The sequence below is a fragment of the Grammomys surdaster genome, unplaced genomic scaffold (genome assembly GCF_004785775.1).
Source record: "Grammomys surdaster isolate TR1022 unplaced genomic scaffold, NIH_TR_1.0 312, whole genome shotgun sequence".
Lineage (NCBI taxonomy): Eukaryota > Metazoa > Chordata > Mammalia > Rodentia > Muridae > Grammomys > Grammomys surdaster.
This window is the reverse complement of record NW_021604731.1, coordinates 227,065-251,230: the sequence shown is the minus strand read 5'-3', so window position 1 is coordinate 251,230 and position 24,166 is coordinate 227,065. Positions and strand designations below refer to the sequence as shown.

The 24,166-nt window shown below is 40.5% G+C and overlaps 1 protein-coding gene across 1 annotated transcript in view; it reads left to right on the top strand.

Moving 5' to 3' along the window:
• Lancl3 (LanC like 3) overlaps positions 1 to 24,166 on the top strand; it is a 103,119-nt gene that overhangs the window by 64,172 nt on the left and 14,781 nt on the right. Inside the window, exon 2 of the mRNA XM_028777612.1 lies at positions 21,137 to 21,260. Coding sequence (XP_028633445.1) covers positions 21,137 to 21,260 — 124 coding nt within the window. The remainder of the gene's footprint in view (positions 1 to 21,136; positions 21,261 to 24,166) is intronic.

Sequence of the window (24,166 nt, the reverse complement as noted above, 5' to 3'; positions counted from 1 at the left end):
AGGGAGGGAGGGAGGGAGGGAGGGAGGGAAGGCATGCGTGTGCATGAGCATGCGTGCACAGGAGTGCCACAGTGCATTAGTGGAGGTGAAAGGGTGACTCGCTAGAGTTAGCTCTCTCTTTCAATCATGTGTCCTGGGGACTGAGATGAGGTCATTGGGTTGGCAGCAGGCATCTTTATCCACTGAGCCATCTCTGTTTTCTACCACCCACTCTTCTTAAAGGTAAAGGCAGACTGTAGTTGGTTAGTTGGTGAATTAAAACATCCTCCCTTTGTCTTCTTCATCTGTTTCGAACTGTTCAAAAGGAAAAGGAAATACTATTTATCTTCATTTGTTGAAATAATTATCATTAGGTATTTCTGAAATGACAGCATATTTAGAGAAACTGAAGCATCCTTTTTGCATGTATCCTGGAATTCTTTGTCACTTTGGTAGAAAAGGTATTTGTATACTGCTTAGCTATGCTGGAAGCTGAGAAATAAGACTTGACCGGTACCTTCTCCACAGCTTCTGAAAATGCAATGCAAAATGTAGCTGAAACATCATAGGTGGTAGAATACTAAATTCAGTAGGTAGCAGCTTACTGTTGTGTAAGAAGCAATGATATTTTTCAGTAGTTTATTTATTTTTATTTGTTTTACATCCCAATCACAGCCCCCCTTTCTCTCGCCCCAGTCTCACTCTCACAAATCCCTCCCCTATTATCCCCTCTCCTTGTTCTCAGAGAAGGGAAAATCCCATCCCCCCTTGGGCACCACTCCACCCTGCGGCATCTCATCCCAGCAGGACTAGGCACATCCTCTTCCACTGAGGCTCAACCAGGCAGTCCAGGTAGGGAAAGGGGATCCAATGACAGGGAAAAGACTCAGAGACAGCTCCTGCTCCACTTGTTAGGGGACCCGCGTGAAGACCAAGCTGCACATTTGCTACAAATGTATAAAGGGTGTAGATCCAGCTCCTGCATGCTCCCTGGTTGGTGGCCCAGGCTGTGTGCGCCCACATGGGCCCAGGTTAGTTGACTCTGTGGGTCTTCTTGTGGTGTCCTTCACCCCTCTGGCTTGCTCACTTCAGTCTCCACTCTTCCACAAGACTCCCCAAGCTCCACCTCATGGTTGGTTGTGGGTCTCTGCATCTGTTTCCATCCACTGCTGGATGAAGCCTCTCAGAAGACAGTTATGCTAGGTTCCTGTCTGCAAGCATAGCAGACTGTCGTTAATAGTGTCAGGGGTTGGCTCTCTCACATGGGTGGGGTGGGCCAGTCATTGTTTAGCCATTCCCTCAGTACTGTCCCATCTTTATCTCTGTACACCTTGTAGGCAGGACAAATTTTGCGTTGAAGGTTTGTGGGTGAGTTGATGTCCTTATTACTCCACTAAAAGTCCTGTCTGGCTACAGTAGGTGGCCACTTCAGTCTCTATGTTCCCCTCTGGTAGGAATCTCAACTAGGGTCACCCCCATTGATTCCCCATATCCTCCCCTGTCCCAGGCCTCCAGCTAGTTCCAGGAATTTCCCACCGTGATCTCCATTGTCACTCCTAGCCCTCTCTCTTCCCCTCTTTCCCCATAGATGATCACCATCCTTCAAGGAATTTTTAAAAGAATTCAATGTGCCTTTTATCACTTCTGTTCAGGGGTGATCATGAATAGATATCAAGTTTCCAGATAATATGGATTCCTAGAATTCAGTTTGCTCACAGACATGTTGCAACCTAGCAGACCTCCATTTTCCATTGCCTTACTGAAGGGACCCAGGTCTTGAATGGCATGGTAGTTCTCTGATCGTTACTTGAGTTTCTCATCTTTAACCTTCAACATGGATGGCCATGTTAAGCAAAACTTCTAGTATCATATCAGTGACCTTTCTCTGTTTCTTTTGGCTTTGGATAGATGCACACAGTGTCTGGTGCCATAGCAGCCATTTTGTGCCCATGGGTTCAAATGAAGGAAGAAAGAGAGAGTTGCGTCATCCTGGCTCTGATACCTCAAGTCATTGAATAAAGTTGGTTGCTTTAGACTTGTGTAAGAAAAATGATCTGTTACGTGATTGAGCCACTAACTGTCAGAGTTTTTCATTTTCTCCTTTTTTGTTCATTGTGTGTTGTGGTGTGTGTGTGTGTGTGTGTGTGTGTGTGTGTATGTGTGTGACATACAAATGTATACCATGGTGTAGTAGGAGATCAGCTTGTATTAAAGGGAAAAGGAGAGGCAGTGTTACTAAGAGAAAGCTCTGTCTTCAGCTTGGTAATTCTCTCGGTCCAATAATAGTTCCTTCTTAGACCTGACTGCCCTCAGGTTCCATGAGCTTTCCAAGTTTCTTTCTAGATAGTCGTGCAGCCCTTGAGTAGTTACAAGGTTACACCATATATGACAGCCAGTAGGACAAAGGAAGTGAAATCCTACCTCCATGGGTTGGTTGGTCACTAAGCCATGACCCATGCCACAGTAGCTCTTAAGTGATTTTTTGTTTAAATATAATTCATCTACTTAGGAGGAAGCATGACTTCTGCTATCCCACACAAAGGTATAGGAAGGCTCTTCTTCCAGACAGCTAGTGAAGGTGCCTCCTACTGGTTAATAGCCAAAGGACTTTAACAGTCAGACAAAGCGTATTAATAGACAGCCAAAATGGTAAAAATGTGTTGTACTATTTGATGGATATACTATCCAATAGAGTGACCTATTTTTTACTTGTTTAAAATTGAGGTAAAATTTATGTATAACAAAATATATTAAAGTATCTTAAAATGTAGCCCAATGACTTAACCACCTAATTCATATATAGGTGATCTGTATCAAAATTTGCTTGGGGAGGCAGAAGCAGACAGATCTCTGAGTTTGAGGCTAGCATGGTCTACAGAGTGAGTTACAGTACAGCCAGGGACTCTGTCTCAAAAAGCCAAAACCAAACAACCAAACAGAAACACAGAGTGTTTCTGCTAATCTAGAAAGGGCTCTTCTCCCTCACTACATACAAACAGATACAAAAAGTAAAGCAGTGTTCTGCCCTCTATTTGCTCAACATGTGTGTAGGATCTGTTCATATATGTCTATGCCATAATTTATTCATCTGTTATCAGATGGATAGTGAGGTTTCTAAATTTTAATTATTATGAATAAAGCTGCTTTGTACCATCAGCATTTTTGTTTCTGGGGATTGAGCTCAGGGTAACTAAGTAAGTACTACTATTAACATTTCAGTATGGGCGAACTTAAGCATTTATTTCCTGTGTACACCAATGTACTGTAGTAGAAGTCTGAATTATAAATATTGTATTATATATATTATGTGCAAATCTACTTAAGCACATTCACATACCTAGGTAAATTTTGTCTTAGTTATTGCTTCTTAGAATAAATTGGGAGAGTTAATTTGTAAAGACTTTTCTTAAACTGTTTTCATTTTAGCATACCTGTACCCTTTACATATTAAGCATGAGGTTCCTCTCTGTATTATCATGAAGTGGCATACTTTTGTTTATTTAAAAGCTGGTAAATGATCAGGGTCAGTAATATTTTTGCAGGACAGCTAATGAGGCAAATTTATCCGGAGGGTACCTATCATTAAGCCTATAATTAAGAGTCTAGTATGTGACCCAGTATAAATCCCATCAAGCTACGTGAACCACATGATACTAACCTGTGCTCCCTGTTGCAGCCACCTGTGTTATTTGCAAGAATAAATGGCAGTAGATTTGCCAGACAAAGTCTTGGGAATCAGGATATGTGGCTCCAGCATCACAAGTGGATTTGTGAAAGGTGTTTGGTCCTACCATTACCTGGTCTTAGTTAAATTGGCACTGGCTTACTAGCCACATAATGGGTTTCTTTTCCTGTTAAACTTTTTCATGAACAGCATATGGTGAGACACTCTACATTTACTGACTTTGTAAAAACAGCCCTGTTAAAACAGTACTTCTTTTTGGAGACTGGCAAAATAAGACACATTGATGGGATAGAATACGGAACAGGATGTGAGTTTATTTAGGCTGTCCACTAGATCTCCATGGTAGCAAAGATTTTTCTCCCTTTATGCTCATTGTTCTAGTGAGCCATACTAGGACTCCATAAATATTTACACAATAAGACTTTGTCTAAGACAAGGACAATTAAGTACCTACTTACAAGGTTGTAAACCCTCCTTTGCTTAGTACTAGCTATATTTCATAGCTGCTTGCTCTTACCTTTCTGAGGACCAGGTACCTGCTTGTGTCCTTTATTCAATACTAACCATTCGGATTTTGTCAAAGCTCAATCTAAGGATTCCTTTTGGAGAAATTTCTTGCTCTTAAAAGAGTGAAAGTCTTTATTTACTCTTCTTTCCTCTTCAGTCATAGAAGTGAGCTTCTCCTGAAGTTTTCTGTTCCCCCTTCTTCCTCAGAGGCATAAAATTAAAACTACAACTAGCCTCAGAAATGTTTCTGTCCATTATGACTAAGGGCCACCTAGCCAACCCTCCACTCCATCAGACATTGGTGCTAGCGGGTCCCTTTATCAAATCTTCATTTTCAGGGTACCTCCAATTTCCTTTATCAATATATCATTTACATAAAAAATAATTCTATCTAAAATTTAAAATCTAGCTTTTCTAAAGATCTCTTAGTAAAGCTTTTTCTTAAAGGAAATCAGGGGGAAAATGGGACCAGAATCATTTTATAAGCTGCTAAGCCAGAAAGACACCTTTTAGGCAAAGCTCTCGCATTAAACTTACCTTCAAAGTATCTTTTCTATCTGTTTATTAAAACTTCATGATAAAAGTTCTGAGCATGCTCAGATGGGCTCCTGTCCACCATTTTAATGATACAAGCTAAGAAGATCAACAAGTGTTCCTAGCTATCATTAACCTTTCAAATACGTCTTCTATGACCTTGAGATAAATGTGTACAAAAATAGGACTGGCATTTCTCCTTCTTCAGCTATGACTTTAAACTAAGCATGTTCAAAAGTACAGCTCTTAACTGAATATGCTCAGAAGGGTGCCTGCCGTGTATGAATAACTATAGCTTCCCTGGTGAATAAAATGCTAATACTTCCTCTGTTCCAAAGGGATCATTTTAGAAATAACTCTCCTTCCATGCTGCAGGTAATGGATCTTTCTCCATGCTTTAAAATGTTCTTTGCTATGATTACTTTGGCTTTTCACTTACCAAGTTAGAAACCTATTGCATTTGCTAATTTGTCTTTTAAACTATTGAAAACTATGTCAACACAACAAAATTGCTTTGGATATGGGCAAAAAGGATGGTTTCTCTTTAATACCTTACTTAGGTATTGTTATAACCAAGAAAAGAACAAAGAGAAGTCGATATCTCAGCTGCCTTGATTTATACATAAGGACAATGAAATCAGAAAGATTAAATAAGTTGTTGAGGGTAATATAATGACTAAGTCTGGAGTTCTGATTTTCCAACCACAGTTACCCTCTTCCTTTATCCTTCCCTCCTAGCCAATAGCTTTAGCTTTTCACATGCAGAGGTACCATTCATGACCAAGTCACCTCTGTATCACACTGCATATCTTATTCCTGAGAAGCACACTCATTCAAACGTATTTTAAGGTAACAGGGGAAAGTAATAAGGAGCTAAACAGTTCAAAAGACCCTTCACTTTCCCTCCCCAATTTCCAATCTTATGAACAAAAGCAACTCTTTTAGCTACTCCTGTGGAAAGCCTCTAGGAGGAAGAATAGCTTCTAAATGCTGCAAAATTTTCAAGTATTGTTCATCAAGAATCATTTTCATGAATAGTCCTCTAAGGTGTCAAGAGTAGGCAATACATAACACAGTCACTTCAGTTGAGAGAACATTAAAGTCCTCAGAAAGGAGATAAGTGCTCCAGAGCAGTTGTTGCTGTGGCTGCCAAGGGCTTCCTCTGCTTACCAAGGGAGTCTTGGGGATTTGAAGATCAACTGTCCTGATGGCACATTGGAGGCATCATCTAGGATAGAGGTAGCAAATGTGACAGTTTATTTTCCGTTACTTGTCCCTGAGCTCTAGGATAACACTTAATGAGAAAAGTTTATTACATTGCAGACCACACTGGACATAGCACTTGAATTTGCCTGCTTAGGCAGTTGGCCCAACATTAAAAATCTCCAGCAGTATATTATTTTCCATAAACAGATATATACATAGGCAAATCGCTTTACAGGGAGATGAATGAATGTTTGCAGTGTTAGATTGGCAAGTGGCTACCCAGTTGACAAGTTTGTAAATAACTCTATGAAGAATGACTTTTCAAAAGAGATTAAATCTCTCATAACAGGAGTCTGAAGTTGGGTGGTCCTCGTTCTGCTACACATGCTGTAATGATGTTCACAAGCCCCCCCCCCATTTTCCTCTATCCCTCATAATTTTCTTTAATATTTGCTCTTCACACACATGCAAATTGCCCCAGATGCAGAATACATGTCTCTCCACCAGACCTCATATACTACTCAAAACAGCAATAGTGCAAAAATGAAAGTCATAATAGTCAACTTCATCCATTTTATTTTTATCTATTATGAAAAAAATGCAAAAAAACCAGTTCCTGCAGATTTACACATTGCTAACCCTAGACATACAGAATATTGTGTTTCTTTCAAGGAACAATGGGATTGTAATGTTCAGCTAAGATTATATACTAGGTATATTATATATATCACTTAGAGCTGAACATGATGTCATCTTCACAAAATTGGAATTTGCTTATCAAGGCACAAGATGTGAATGAATGCTGCAAATGGAACCCGAAGAGGAAGTCACAAATACAGACGAGAATTAGCCCTTTCAGACAGGAAAGGCTTCATTTGTTTATATGAGTATTAAACAACCACCTATCTCTGTATTTCTAACTCTTCAGCACACTATCATGTGCTCATCATCTGATGGTATTCTAAATCACCTGAAGTTACAATTTTCCAAACATAGTGCCCTTCTTTGTTTATCCTCTCCTTTCATCCAATAGCTTTAGCTTCGACAACTTACAGAAATCTGTTCTCTCCTACCATGTAGGACCTCAGAATCAAACTCATTTGGCTTGCTTGACAGCAGGTGCCTTTGCTTGAAAAGATAGGCCATGGCTTGAGAATGCTGCAATGACATTCTCATTTAACAATGGCCTACAGGGCCGGACCTAGTGTGCAATATGCACTAGGTGTCAAGTTTAACGATATTACTAGGGTTTTAATGCAAAATATCATCCATGGGCCTATGTATTGACATCTTGGTTCTTAGCTGGTGAAACTGTTTGGAGAGATGCTGGAGAGTTTAGGAGTTAAAGCATAGCTTGAGAAAGTAGACTCCTGAGAGGTATGCTTTTGAAGGATATCGCTGGCCACAGTCCTTTCCTCCCTCCTCCTCTGCTTTCTGTCTACTGTTGGATAAATAACCTACGTATAGCCTGAACACTCTTGATGTGATTAGAGCACCATGACAAAAAGCAACTTGGGGAGGAAAAGGTTTACTTGACTTTCATACCATCATCACAGTTCATTACCTAGGGAAGTCAGGACAGAAACTCAAGCAGGACAGGAACCTGGAGGCAGGAACTGAGACGGAGACCGGAGAGGACTGTATTTACTAGCTTGCTCTTCCTGACTCCCTCAATTTGATTTCTTGTTTCTAAATTTTATTTCTTTTATGTATATGAGTGTCTTGCCTACAATTATGTCTGTGTACCTCATATATGCCTGATACTTGAGGAGACCAGAGTCGGGTATCAAATCTTCTGTGACTAGAGTTACAGATAGTTGTGAATTACCATATAGGTGCTGGGAAATAAATTTGGTTCCCCTAGAAGAATAGTAAGTGCTTTCTTAATTGCTAATCCATCTTTCCAGCCTATAAGTTTGCTTTCTTATACACCCCAGGAACATCTGCCCAAGAATGGCACTGCCTAAAATGGGCTGGGACCTTCCCCATTAATCATCAATTAAAATTAAGCCCAACAGGCTTGCTTGCAGGCCAATCTGATGGGGGGGCATTTGCTTAATTGAGATTCCTTCTCAGATGACTTGAGATTGTTTCAAGTTAGTTGACAAAAACATAATCAACGCACCTTCTTTGACACATGCTTCCATAACCTTCTTTGACACATGCTCCCATAACCATGTTCTGCCTTACTGTGAGTCCAAAATCAATGGAGTTGAGGACTATGGACTGAACATTCTGCATTGATGAGCTCAAATAAATCTTTGCCAAAACATACATTGTTTTTGCTAGGTATTTTATCACAGTGACACAAAGTTCACCTTACCCCATTGTAGCCAGTTATTTTAGGGATCTTTGATGACTGAAGAATCCAGATAGTCAAGCAACTTATGTACAATTGTAGACACAGCGAAATGGCTCAGCGTGTAAAGGCACCTGCTGCCAACCATGCCTAATGGGTGTGATCCTGGGAGCCCACGTGGTCGGAGGGAACTGATGTCTGTAAACTGATTTCTTATTACACTCAAAGTAAATAGATATTTAAAAAAGTATTCTAGTCCGTTAAGTGTTTTATAAGAAAGGAAGTACATAACAATATAGGCTTCTTATTGAAATAAAATGTCTAGTGTATGACTTTATGCCTACTCTAAGAAATTAAATAACGGCAACATACCATCACATCCACATTCTAAAACTAAGCCTATAAATACAGGGTTGTCAATATCTGTCACAAAGCGTTGAATCACGTATTAATGATCACCTTTCTATAATTGCTTATTTTTTTCATTCAAATGAATAAACTCAGGTCCAGAGTGATTGTTTGGTTTGTTTAGTTATTTAGGTAGTGACAAAATCTTTTGTAGAAAGCAGATGAACCTGAGAGGTATTGTTAAAGACGAGAGAATGAGGTTTTAGAAAAAGAGTGGCAGAGAAGTCTCTGGTTATGAAGAAATAGAGTAAATATAGATATGAAGGATCATAATGACTTACAGGTTGCAACAACTTAGGGATGCTGGCATCCCATAAGTGTGGCTTGGATGAGAGAGAAGGTATGGGGAGTGGGCAGCAGCAGGGTTATTTTGTGAGAAATCCTCTGAAGCTTATGTTGCTGGAGAGGGTGAGATGAATCACGGTTGGATCTTGGATTCCTCATTTTGGTAGTTTCCATGTGGCTTTCATGTGTTTCATGCCAGGAACCACATAGCATGTGTCTTTGGTAGAATCTTAACAAGTCTGTGAGCTAGGCTTTATTATAAATTCTTCTTGGCAAGGGAGAAAACTGAAGCCTAAATGGTGTGTTAATTAGAATTCTTCCTGCTATTGCAAGGTCCCCAACTAAACAGCAAGAATTCATTCTGGCTTTTTGCTTTGGGGGTTTTGGCCCACAGTTGCTGGCTTTGTTGTTTCTGAGATTGTGGTAGAGCAGAAGAACAAGGCAGAACAAAGTTGCTCTCTTCATTGCAGGTGGGAAGAAGGTAGGACCCATATTATATTTCTAATCTCCCTAGCACTGTATCATGTGCCCATCAGATACTTGAAAAGATGGACCATGGTTTAAGAACACTACAGTGACATATTCATGTAACAATGGCTTATGGGGAGAATCTAGCATGCAATGACCAACTTAACATTTATGCTTAATGATATTGGTATGAGTCTAAAAGGTTCGCTTTGGGTTATACATTGAAATTTGAGCCCCTAGCTAGTTACCAGTGCTCAAAAGTTTAGGGGTTTAGGCTGAGTCGGAGAAAATTGGTTACTGAGAGGTATGGCACCAGCTTGAGTTTAGCTTGGCTCCATTTGAGCATGGCTGGAGTGGTTTCATAGTGGCTACATTGTTGAATATTAGACAGGACCTCTCTAGGAAGCCCCATGGGAGGGCCCTCCCCAACTCCTTTTTAAGGCAGTCTTTCAAATGAATATTCTTTCAGACCCTTCAGCCTGCAGTGGGTAGGATTAAGCTAATTCACGAAATGTCCTTAAGGTATCTTTGTTGTTTCTCTGAGGCAAAGTGTTTGGCTTTAAAACATTTTTATTACATTTTATTCCTTTCTCTTTGGAGGGGCCAGATAGAAGTATGTCCTTGCCAAAGCATGGAAGGCCAGAGGGCAACTTGGGAGAGTCAGCTCTCTTCCTTCCAACATGTAGGGGAATCAAACTCAGGTTGTCAGGCTTGATGTCAAGTGTATCACCTTCATCCCATAACGACTAACCTTCTGGGCTCCTACCAGTTCTAAAGGCCTCTGAAAAAAATGTTTTAAATAAGCCTGGTTATGTTTCCTTATAGCAACAATCGCATTTCTCTGGTTTCAGTATGTCACACTCTCACTAATGTGTTGAAATATCTGACTGTACATCATATAAGGAAAAGATATTTATTTTGACTCATGTTTCAGTTTTTAGTGTATGATTGAGCAGCTAGCTCTCCTGTTACCTGCGTGGAGCCTGGGAGGAGCATACAGAAAGCTTAGAGATAGAAAGTTGCCTAGGAGAAGAAACAGCCCCTAAATACAAGTGCTCCCCCCTCCCCTGACCTACTTCTTCTAAGCAAGCTTCACTTCCCAATTTTTCCAAGGATTTCAAAATAGAAACACCAGTCCTTTCATATAAAGGCTTCTTTAAGGGATACTTCATAGGTCAATCAATCAATCAATAATAAATGTGTAATCAGCCTAAATCCACACTACTAGCATGTAGTAAATCTATGTTTAGGATCCAGGTTTTGGTCTAACTCTGAACTCCATGTTTATGTTTTTGTCTTTGTTTTGTTTGGGGTTTTGTTGAGTGTGTAAGTTAGGGTTTCCATCGCTATAAATATACACCATAACCATAGCATCTCTTATAAACATTTAATTAAAATATTCAATTGGGTCTGGCTTACAGGTTCTGACGTTCAGTCCATTATCATCAAGGAGGGAGCACAGCAGCATCCAGGTAGGCATGGCATGGGAGGAGCTGGAATTCTACATCTTGATCTAAAGGCTGCTAGGAGAAGACTGCCTTTCAGGCACCTAGGGGGAGGCTCTGTAGAAATCTACCCCCACAGTAACACACTTCCTTCAACAGGGTCACACATACTCCAACAAGGCCACACCCTCTAGAACTTCCACTCCCTGGGCCAAGCATATTCAAACCACCACATTCCACTCCCTGGCCCCTATAGACTTATTCAAACACATGAGTGTATGGGAACCATACCTAGTCATAGCATAATACAAAATACAGTTAGTCTAACTTCCAAAGTCCCCATAGTCTATAGCAGTCTCAACAATGTTAAAAGTACAAAGTTCAAAGTCTCTTCTGAGACTCATGCAATCTCTAATCTGTAATCCTTTAAGAAATCAAATCAAAAAGCAGATTACATACCTACAACATCATGTAGGTTGTACATTACCATTCCAAAATGTCACAGTGAGGAAATACTGGACCAAATCGAGACAGAAAACCATCTGGGCAAACTCCAAACTCTTCGTCCATAGGTCCAATGTCAAATCTCTCTTCAGATCTCCAACTCCTTTCATTTTTGTTGACTGCAATAAAATTCCTTCTGTTTGGCTGCTTCTACTTCCTGTTAGCATCTTTCCTTGGCAGGTATCCCATGGCTCTGGCATCTTTAACACCCTGGGGCCTCCAAGGCAACTTCAGTTTCACAGCTTCTTGTTCCAATATCTGGGATGCACACACAATCTTCTAGCCTTCTCAAAAGAGCTTGGGTAATTTCTTCAGCTCTACCCTCTGTAGCACTCTATGCTCTGGTTGACTTCACTCCACTGATGCTGCTATTCTTGGTGATCATCCCATGGTACTGACATCTCCAATATGCTGGGATCTTCCACTGCAACTAGGCTTCACTAATAGCCTCTCATAAGCTTCCTTCATGGTGCCAAGCCTCAACTCTTCGCATGACTGTTTCAGTCCTGGGCTGTTAATTGCAACTGAAGTGCCACCTTCACCAATGTCCTTCCCTGGCCTCTCAGAGTACTAAGCCTCAGCTGCTCTCCATGACCCCTTCATGCCTTTAAAACCACCTGGGTGACTCTTAGATATTATCAGGTCCAGCTGCAGCTCGAAGTTCAACCTTGTCTATTTTCTAGAACACAGCTTCTTTGTGCTCTCAGAAAACACTTCCCAGAAGATTTCATCTCAATGATGGTGGTTTCTTCTTAGTCACTGCTCATTTCTTAGATACAGCTAACCAGCATCCTCCAACAAGACCACACTTTCTAGTAGTGCTACTCCCTGGGCCAAGCATATTCAAACCACCACCACAGTTGAGGTGGGTTTTTTTTTGTTTTTGTTTTGTTTGTTTGTTTGTTTGTTTTGAGGCTGTAGCAGAGGTTTTCCTTATTTTACTGCATAGCCAAGGCTGTCCTTAACTCCTGATCTTTTTGTTGATACTTCAGAAATGTTGAGATTATAGGTCTGTGTCAACAGGGCTAGCTAGCTTCAACACCATAATTTTTTTGTATCATTAAGCTGTATTCATTATATTAAAAAAACAGACTTCTCTGATACCTTAGAGAATGACAATGGACCTTAGGTGGTCATCTACTACAAAATTACTCAGAGAACATTTCCTTAGCAACAGCAACACCATCATCCAAAATATTCCTACAAATACAGTATCTCAGGTCTCATTCCACAGCCACTTACTCAGTCTGGCCCAGAAAGCTGTGCCTTAGCAAGCTTATACAGATTTTCTCTTAATGTTTTATTGGTTCTTTGTGAATTTTACATCATATACCCCAATCTCATTCATCTCCCTGTCCCTCCATATCTGCCCTCAACTCTTGCATCCTGCCCCCTACAAAGAAAACAACAACACACAAAAGAAATCTTGCTGTGAAAACTGTGTTGTGTCTTGGTGTGTCACACGATATACCCTTTTGCCCAAAAATCTTTACTGTCAATTTTTAGGCAAAAAGTTTCAATGTTTTTAATTAAAGTAGAATTATATCACTACCCGTCCCTTTCCTTTCTCTAGCTTCTCCCAGCTACCATCTCTTGACCTTCTCCCATGCTTCCCACTCTCAAATTGATAGCATCTTTTTCTGTGTGTGTGTATGTATATACATACATATACACATATATGTATATATATATATATATATGTATCTCAACGATATATATTTGAATATAGACATGGTACACATCTATATACATACACACATACATGCATATGTAGCAATATTAGTGGGCATGTTAAGGTGGAAGGGGAAATTTTTCAAAAGGTTCTCATGCTTATATAAAGAACTCTAGGCAACTAATGACTGCGGAGAGGAAAATAATCAGCCTTTTCCAAGGATGAGACCTTAGTAGTTGTCCAATGCAGAGTAGTCATCCTTGAAGCCATATACCCACTGACAACAAAATGGACTCAACAGGTTCTATTCATATATATGTAGGAACTTTTTATTAATAACTGTTTTGACAACTTCATACATCTATGAAATACATTCAGATCAGGTTCCTTACAGCCTTTCTGATTTCATTCCTCCCTCTGTCAGCTCCCCTTTCCTGAAAAATCTCTCCCTAACATTCACTTTTGGTTTATTTTGTGCCCTGAAGAATTTCACTCAGGCTGTGTGTGCAACTATGTGTTTGGAACTATTCCTTAGAGCCTGGCAGGCTTACTACTGAACACTTAGCTGACTATTATAGCTTCTTCTTTCCCAGAATCTGTCATTTTCCAATAGTTAATCAATGTAAAAGTAAAGGTTCCCAGAACCTTTTTTCCATCCACATTGTGTGATCCTGACTTTTGGAAGCCCAGTAGTCACCAAAAAATGGAGGAACACTTATGTAGTAGACAGACTGTAGCTTTACTGCTATATTTTACAAAAGAGGAGACTGAAGTTTGATCACTTAACCACGAATATGATGCCAACATTGGTTATCAAGCCCAAGATCTCCTGATTCCTAGTCCAGTGCACTGTCTGCGGTGTTTTGTTTCTTTATTAACCTCCAAGAAGTGGTATACTCCCAGCAGAACACTGGGTAGTGTTTGGAGGATCTCTAGCCTGACCAGCATATCCATCTATGTTTATGTCAGGGTCTCTTTTCTATTCATGTTTGTCTCCCACTAAAAGCTGTTTCTTCATACCTATGTCTCCATTTCCTCTTCTTCTTTTTCATCTTATCTTTATATGTTTTGCAGTAATGGCAATACGTTCCAACATTAACCTTTTATAATTATTTGGAGAATGTAAACAATATACACATGCTGGAGTTCCCTACCCAGGAACTATGATGCTGTTAGTCTGGCCTTAAGTCAGGGCGTTACAAATTTAAAAGGCCAGACAGTGGTGGCACATGCCTTGAATCCCAGTACTAGGGATGCAGAGGCAGGCAGATCTTTGCATTCAAGGCTGGCCTGGTCTACAGAGTGAGTTCCAGTGCACTCAGAGCTACACAGAGAAACCTTGCCTCAAACAAAAACAAAACAAAAACCCCAAATAAAAAAACAAAACAAAACAAAAAAGAATTTTCAAATTTCCCCCAGTGACGGCACTGTACTGAGGAGATAGGTGTGGTGTTTTGATCCCGTTTCCTTCAAGCTCTGAGTCCTCTAGAGACACTGGATCCTGACTGGGTGACCAGTACCTCTGAGTCATCAAAGTCAGCGGTCCACAAAATTGAAGTCAAACCAGTTTTTCTTTTCTGGCCTCCAGTGTTTTGTTGGTTCAAGTTTCTTGCCAGGAGAAAGGAATAGAGACAACAGTGAAATGGTATTGGACCAAATGTTTACAACTGGAATTCCCTGCTGGGCTCCTTTAATGACTGGAGAATAATCATTGCTCTAGCAACCTGCCTCTCATTCCTCATTGCCCAGCATAATAATAGTCAGGGAGCATCAGGAAAACCAGATGGAAGGAACTTGCTCATTCTGCACCAGCACACATGCCCCATTTGGAGGCTAATTAAGAAAATAACAAACCTGGCCACATTGGCTAGGAGAGCTCCCTACTGGGGTTTGTCAATTTGGACATTTTTTTTCCCTGCATGTAGCATATTGATAGACAATGCTCCATTATAGCGTCCTCTTTTTGGGTAATCTAATGATTATATAACATTATGCTTGGCACCCTCTCTTGCTTCCCTTACTGTATTTTTCAAACTTCCTATAGTTCCTTTATTCTAGTTTCTCACCTTTCCTAAGAGAAACCCTCTGCAATAAAACTGGCCTCTGTGCTCCCATCATCCTTTTCACTTCAGATGTGGTCCACAGACAACGGCACCAGCTTCCCTATCATCTGGCAGTTGTTAAAAATGGAGAACCCCAGCCTTACGCTAGACCGAAGAGATGTAGAATCTTCATATTTATCAAGAGCTTCAGGTTGACTTTTATATACATTGTTGTCCCAAGTTTCTGTCTTCTCACTACCTTATATAAATATCCACACACTAAAGAGAAAGGCCTGGCTTTTTCAAATAACCCGGAGAACCCCAAGTAGACTATAACCCTTGAGACAGCAAAAGTATAAATCATGTGAAACCATGTGAATATGGTTCTTGTAGAAAATCTCCCTAACATTTTAAATTGACATTGTTTAGACTGATAATTTTTAAAAAATTTACAATGGGAAATAGGATGCTATTCTGTTCTTCCCTGGTACCCACTGGAAACACAGAATTGTCTTGTTCTCTGTCGTGTAGACATGCCATGTGTTGATATCTCTGTTACTGGTACCATATCCTGTAACAAGAGAGAAATCTTTGAAGCTGCCATGTTCCTGAGTACCAGGAAAGAGGAGGTACACATCCTTACTGTTTGTAACAGCCCTGTTTTTTTTCCCCCTAAGGATTGACTTTTACAAAAAAAGTATAGGTAGGAGCCTGGCATAGGGGCACACTCCTTTAATCCTGCACTCCAGAGGGAGAGGCAGGCAGATCTCTATGAGTTTGAGACCAGCCTGGTCTACAGAGTGAGTTCATGTCAACTAAGATTACATAGTGAGACTGTGTCTCAAAAGCACAAAATATCTAAGTAGGAAATGAAGAATTCCAGGCTGACATTCAGTTTTCTGTTTCCTGGCATGCAATGTTTAAGACAAAGTTCTTGCAGTCCCTCTATAATAAAATCAAAACTTATCAATTTGATGGGTTTCTGCAGTAGACTATGAAGGAGCTTTGTAGGGAATTGATAAAGATCTCTATGCAGTATCTTTGAGACCTGTCTGCAAAAACTTGTGAGTTTCCTTTCCTTCACACGGAAGCCAAGGATACAGTAGTTACAGTTGCGGGGAGGGGGGACCAGGCTTTGATTCCAAAACCCACATGGCAGTTCACAAGTGTCCACTCCCAGCGGATCCAATTCTGATCCTGGCCTCCTTTGGCACTGCTTACACATGGTACAGAAGAGAAATATATTCAGGGACACACTCATGCACATAAAATTTAAAAAATAAAGTATTTTAAAAAGTGCTTCTAAATAGGGGAAGTCCTACTTATGCAATTTAAATATACACTATCATCGGGCCCTCATCTAGTATCAGGGACTTTTAAGGCGTTCACGGATAGTATCTTACTTTAAAGCTTGTGCTTCTGAAGCCGTTATGTGATGGCTTGCCACCTAGGGATCTTGTTAAAAATCAGTTTGTGATCATGTGGATTTTGGACTGGAGCCTGGGATTCTGCATTTCTAAAGGTTCTTAATGATGGCACGACTTCTGCTCTATAGATCACACATTGAGGAACAGATACATCTGAAATGAAACATCAGATGTTTCAAGTGAGCCTTTGACAGCATCCAAGAACAGAGCAAGACTGACATCTCTCCAATATGTGTCTTAGATTCAGGCGTCGTTCTTGTTTTGTCTGAGGAGATTTAGACTGATTGGCAGCAGGGCTGATACTGGAGGATGGAGTTGTGAATAGAAAAAGAGCTTGCTTTATGTCCATTGCTGTTCCACTTAGGGTTGCTGGGGGAGGGAGAGACAACAAGCCTGAGGCTTTTTAAAGGAACTCAAGCTGGGAGGATGGATGAGAACATGTGCGTGCTCTATGAAAACTTGGCAGGATGCCCTTAAGGGGATTTCCTTAAACTGTCAGGAATTATGAGCGTTGGAGACCAGCCACCTTTCTCTAAGTTTCTTTGCACATCATTGTTTCTGCTGGTGAACCCACCCTAGCCTCTTTTCAGCCTCACTTCCGGTGGCTTACCCAGTCTCCTCTCTCTTAGCACCTGCCTGTTTCCTCTAAGTCTCAGCTTGTGCATGGGCCCATCTCTAACCACCTGACGTTACTGTCAGCATCAGCTGTGATTGCTGACAGCTTCACTTCTTTTACAATATGCATTTCAAATTGTCCAAAAGAGGAATCTGATAGCGTAGGATGCCTCACTGCACCGATAAGCCTAGGATTTCACTGCTGCTATCTGGAAATCCAATTACTGCTGATGTGGGGGGTAAGCCAGTGGTATCTGATGTCCAAAGAGATATAGCTAGCAAAGATTGCTATTTCATAGGGGCTGCGTGCCAGGACAGAGTGTGGTGTAGGGAAAGCATCTTGGAGCCTACTCCATTTGATTTGTCTCCTTAATGAAGGTCATCTCTGCACGGATGTGGTTCAGTCATAGCCTTCAGGCAGGACTCAGAAACATACCGTTTGTTTTATTGCTCTTTCGTCTCTTCATACTCAGAGACCAGCCTAATATGACTACGTTACAGGGTCACTGAAGTGAATCACTTCACTAATGAAATTGTTTAGAGCAAACCACCATAGACCTGCTTCTGCATCTTTGCCATGTCTTTATTTTAAGGCACCATAGGCAAAGGAGGTTGAAAAAATAAAGCCTAATTAATCCAAAGTACCAGCACAGTGTTAGGCACTCTGTGTTAAGAATACAAAAGAAGGCATCACGCTTGTTTTAGGAAAGAGCTGAAGGACAGGCAACCTCCTGTCACTTTCCACACTGGAAATGCTACTTCCTCCTCTGAGGATGTCTGAGTGTACCCTGAGGGTATCTCCTCAAAGGGCAAGCAAGTTCGCCTTCCTGAGTGCTCCAAACAGGAAGAGATGTTTGAGAAAGCAGATGCACAGAGAGAATCAGACCCAGCCCTTACCCTTAAGACTCACCCCTGCTTTGCTTCTGTACTGTTTGTTCAAGGGGTGGGGGAGAGGGGCACATTCTTTCTCCATATTCTTTCCCACATGCAGACTTTTAAGGAGAACTATTTTCAGTTTTTATTTGCTGATCAATAAACTCAAGGGTAGGTCTTGTCTGTTCCCAGAGATAAAGAACTGAGTGCGTAACTACTCTCTATCCAGCTGAACAAGCACCGAGCTTCTCTTTGTTTTTCACAGTGTTTCTCTGAGATAAGAAGAAACCACCCAGACATGATGCATGACCAAGCAAGGTTTTGAAAGAATATTTTATAAATTCATTCCTTATTTTGAACTTTGGGATGAGGAAAATGGGGGAGGGGCACCATACGCTGGACAAGCTGATTTTCTCCCCCCTTGGCTGCAAAACAAACAGGAGACCATGAAAACATGTTTAACAGAGGAGAGAATAAGACAGTGTTCAGTTATGAATATGAAGAGCAAATAGGAAAAAATTGTAGTAATTTAGTAATTCAGCTGAGTGCAGCCCTGAAAATTCAGTGGCCATTTTCTACCACACAGACACACACAAAAAATGTCTGTCATATGGACTCAGAATCAATACCAAGAAGACATGTAGATAGGGAAGAAGCAAGATTTGTTTCTAGGGAAACAGAGGATGGATAGAACCAGGATGGAATGCCATTAGGTCCAAACCCTCCAAGGATCTTACCAGGATGGAAGGGCTGACTTTAGGTTAATGATGCAAGACTTGTTTTCTTTTCAATTTATCTTCTCCATCTACTCCTCTCAGTCTCCCACCTCTCTTCCCTCCCATATCTACGTTTCCCTTCAGAAAGGAGCAGACCTCCCAGGGATATCACCGGAACACACCATAACAAGTTGCAATAGGACTAGGCTGTCAGGAGTTCCAGAAGAACACCAAACTATTAGAAACCATAACATATATGCAGAGGACCTAGCACAGACCTATATAGGCTCTGTGATTGCTGCTTCAGTCTCTGTGAGCCTCTATGAACCCTGATTAGTTGAGCTCTATGAATTCGAGGACACTCTGGTCTATATAGAGAGAGTTCTAGGACAACCAGGAATGCAGAAGAAACCCTGTCTTGAAGCCCCTTCCCCAGAGGAAATATGATGCAACCTTTAAGCAGTAAGATTCAGTGTAAAATCAGTTGCTCCAACTAAAGAGCAGAGACTGTTTTCATATGGAAGATGAATAGGGGTGGGATACATCTTACATAAATATAGAGTTGGAAAGTCATTTAGGGGAAATATGCTAAGGAAAGATCTGAGTGTGAGTGGATGTGGCAGTGGCGATCCATAGGAGGATGGGGTTTTCATCAGTAGGAATAATAGAGCGATACCATCAAGAGGCAAAGACAAACAGCCAATAAAAGGAAAAGTGAAGTTGAAAGCCATGATGTAATTGCTTCTGAGAAAGTGGAACTGAGGACGGTGTAAAAGCTTAGTGAGGCTGAATAGCAGCTTCTTCCCATCTCTAGGTTTGTGAGCTTTACTTGTTGTATCTGCCTCTTGTCTCTGTCAACAGATAGTACATTCCCTATAGGGCAAAATATATCCCATGCTCTCATGAATTTCCCCATGATATCCAGTGAAGGCCTTACTAGAAGAGTAACTCAATAAATGTTAATTGGTAAATTAATGAACAGTTTACTTTTTTCCCATTAAATATATTTTGAGGCTGGGCAAATCTTGAACGTGAGATTCTCCTGCCTCAGTGTCCCAAGTGCTTGAACTATAGGATGTGTGCCACCCTTAACAACACTTTTCTTTTGAAGTAATTGTTTTTCTAAATAAATCTTCGATTTGACAAACCAAGAAACCGGATTGTATTTTTCTTTCCTAGTATTAGGCAAAACAGAGGAAAGTTCTAGCTTCAATCGTCAGTGTATTATTTTAAATATAATTGGTCTAATTACAGATATAAAAAAATGAGACGTGTATGCCTTGGGAGAGACTCCAAAAATCAGTGAGCTTTTTTTCCTGATCCTAGACTCAATCAAGCTGGACTGTAGATATCTTTTTGCCAGGTCAACCTAACCACTTCTTTTCTATTCATATTTGCCATTTGAGAAGCTCAGTGTCCCCAGAGCAAATGCCATGTCAATCATGTCCACTGTCTTAGTGCCAGCACCTACAGTAAGCTTGCATGGAGCAGAGTATGAGCTTAAGAAATGATCCCAGAAAGAAGGCAAGGAGGGAGAAGGGGGTTAAGAGAGGAAGGACTCTATTTTATACTTCACATAGAACTTGCTTATCTGTTATCAAATTCCCCTCTTCCCCCAGTCTCAATTTCTGTGTTTGTCGTCAAGGATCCAAAATGATGAAATGTCACAATCTTTGCTCTCATCGGTCTGATAGTCTAGCACGATCCAGAACTAAGACAGCAGGAGGGCAAGTATTTCATCCTAACAGGAAGTCTGGTGACAGGGGATAAAAACCAAAGGGAGCATCCAGTTGGCCTCTGAGGGAACAGAGTGAGAACCAGAGGAGATTCTTAAGCAACTCCTCGATGCTTTGGAGGCTTGAGAACCTTTAAATCGTCCTCCCCAATCCTGAAACTTATTATAGACACTTTCAACAAAATGGGAAAGACTCCAAGCCCTTGCCTGTCAGCCTTTCTCTATTCAGAGGCCTTCTGACGTTTAAGTGATTTTTGACTTGGCACAATTGGACTTTGCTTTCATTCTGGGAATGCAAGTGGCTGCTCTGAATTTGTCATGGATATGTGGTTTTATAAGCACAGCCTAACCACCTCAAACTCAAGGCCTGCTGTCTGGGCCAGACCGGGAGTATATTCTGTATCAGGAGCAGTGGGTTTGTTAACACGATCCATCAGCCTCGCCATTTGTTCTTTCCTGGGCAAATTCTTGTCCCAGTGACAGAGATTAATGATAGAACATCAGCATGGTAGGCTTGGCATTTTATAACAACCTATCACAGCAAAGGTGCCTGTTGCAAGTGTTCTGAAGAGGGCAGATAAACTTAAATTAAAAGAAGGAGAAGCAGTTTCAAAATAAAGTTGTCTACATGTAGGAGAAGATTGTGGCAATATACTGTTGGCTTTTTTAATATTTGAGGGGACAGAGATAAAGGTCCTGCTTTGACATTGGCTTTTTGGTTTCTTTCTTTATTCAGGTATTGACACCAACACAAATTAAAGCAATATGCCAGGCAATTCTGGACTCTGGGAAGCAGTATGCTACGAAGAAGAGAAAACCATTTCCCCTGATGTATTCTTACTATGGAACGGAATACCTGGGTGAGTGGCACTCACTCTAGGCTGGAGAAAGTTTCTAATGGTAACACTGAGTCAAGAACAAGTGCTTTCAGTCTGGCCATAGGCCATCATTATTCAGGAACAAGAATGACTGTAACACATTTGAAAACAAAAAATTGAGATATAATTTAATATCATTTCATAACCTGAAGGACAGATGTATAAGTATTTTAATATTTATGTTCACTAAAGATTAAACCCTTTATTTACTTGAGATAGAAGTGTCAATACATTGCCTAAGATACCAGATATCGTGCCTCAGCCTCCCACAGAACTGTGACTATGCAGATATGTCACCATACAAAGCTTACTTAGCTCTGTTGACACACAGTGTGAACGGTTGTCACACTGAGTCTCAGTAATGCTTTTGTAAAGGGTAATAAGATTAATCCACTAAGGCTTTAGTGACAGCAGATTCATAACAGGCAACTGAACTACAATGAATAACTTTGTGCTCTGATTCATGTAAGGAAAAAAAAGAAAGGAAAAGGAAGGTTCCTCCCAGTTTACATCCTTAGACTCCCGAGCGAGATTTGTAAGGCCCTCTGCAAGCCACATTTAAACCGTGTCTCTCTCCTCTAGGTTCTGTCTAGTGTAGTTTGTCACATACAAAGCAACCTCTTCCCTTCAAGCCATTATTTGTGTTCCTTTTTGCCTAGAAAGTTTTCCTTCCCACAAGCCCTTTATCTGCTTTTAGTACGCGGTCTTTAAAACTCTGCTAAAATGGATATACGAAGACACTTTCTGTGTCTTGGGGAAAAGGTTATTGAAGCCTATCTTGAGAATCATTGACATGTTTCAGGTATTTTCCCCTGAGGCAAATAGGGTGACATCATGGCACCAGGCCCACACTGTTAATGAAGTCTTTACTGTATCTTATTATAATCTGTGACTCACTTGTACAACCGCCCTGTCAGGTTTTGTGTACATTCACGATGAGGATTCATTCATTTAGCTTCGTGATCCTTGGACCTTTGCCACAGAGCCTGCATTTAATGAGGGTACCCAAAGGAGGTGGTGAATGACTAATGAACAACACGAATGAGACTTTTCGCAAAGAAGTTGTGCATTCTTTCCTAAGTCTTTGAAGGACCGGACCCTGAAACAGGATTTGAATACAAAAATTCGTTGGACATGTAATCCTAGAAAGCATTGATGAGAAGGGGGTGGAGAAATGAGACAAGGAAGAGGAAGAATTGAATTTACTGTGAAGCAATGAGCAGTTCTGGATAACAGAGGCGCTGCATTAGACTTTTGAATCTTTTTTTCAGAACGAATGTGTACTGTAACAGCTTAAGGGCGGAAAGACTTTAAGGGACTTTTTTTTTTTGGCTTGTGGTTTCAGAAGGTCAATTCTGTTGTCACTTGGCTGCATTTATTCTGGACCCATAATAGGGAAGAACATTCTGGTAGCAGAAGCATACATGCAGAGGTTACTCCTCTCATGGTAGATAAGAGTCAAAGGGAGAGAAGGGCCTGAAGACCCTCAAAGATACCTATTTATCTTTGACTTATTTACCCCACATAGGCCCTATATTCTAGTTTCCTCAATCTCCCCAAATAACACCACTTACTGGAGAACAAGAATCCATTGAATAATCTGACAGGAAATATTTCATATTCAAACCAGAACAGGCTCAGTCCCACTGGGGATTCTTAGAGGCCATATGGGACATGTCTCAGAATTGCCTTACCCAAAGGCTGAGGAAATTCATGTATTTGTCTATGCATTCCCTACTCTATTGGCTGGCTGCTCCATGGGGTATTAATTCTGCCTTGTCTCTGTGTATTAAGCATGTTCTTGTGACCAGAAAAAAACTCAGGCAAAAGAATAAACATATAAAATTTGAAGTATGGAGCATAGGTACAAAGTGTGTCATGGTGCTAGCAGTGTCTTTAACATTCTTTTATTAATAGTTTTTTTTTTAAACAAAACCAAAAAAAGAGAAATTAACATCCTGGCCATTGATATAGGTATTACAAACCAAATTTCTGGTAAATGTGGAAATACTTTCCTGAAAACTGAAGCTTCCTTCTAAGACTAAATAGTGTGCATCATGTATAGTCTTAAGTTGTCTGTCATGCAATAAGTAAATATTTACATGAATGTTGTTTGTTTGTATAAATAATGAAGAACTAATACAGAAATTGGCTTAAAGGATTATAAGGCTCAAAAATCCAGATCTAAAAAGGTCAATGTTGTAAGTGCCAGGCTGAGTCCAAGTCCACAGGGAGAATTATTTCTTAGTGTTTTTATTCCAATCAGGCCTTCGCTGAATAGATGAGGGCTACCTACAACTAGCATGGGAAGTCTTCATTAATCAGTCGACAGATTCAGTGTTCATTGTCTCCAGAAGCACTCAAAAAGGCATACCTAGAAACAACATTTAAGAAAAGCTCTCGGCAGCATCTTGCCCATTTAAGTTGCTACATGTACTCACTCACCATGCTCTGGATACAGATCTGTTACAAAGCACTCCACTGTTTATGTTGTAATAGTTGTTTAGTTTTCTCAAATGTGGCTCACTTTCTGAACTGAATGGAGAGGTCTTTGAGCATATGTGCAAACTCAGAATCACCTTCCTATCTCTACGGTGAGATAATGTCCAAAACAGAAGTGATAATTTATTTAACGCTCACAGCTCTATTTGGTGTTTGTGGCCCATGTGGTTTCAGTTCTAAATACAAGTCTGCTGCATGACATGAAGGAAGCAGAGGACGATGTGCAAATGGAGGACTGTTAGCTATGTTCCAATAAAACTTTATTTGCAAAAGTCGTCAGTGAACCAGATTTGGGCTGCAAGATGTATTTGGCTGGTGATTTAGGTGTTTTTTTCTTTCTCTTTCTTTCTTTCTTTCTTTCTTTCTTTCTTTCTTTCTTTCTTTCT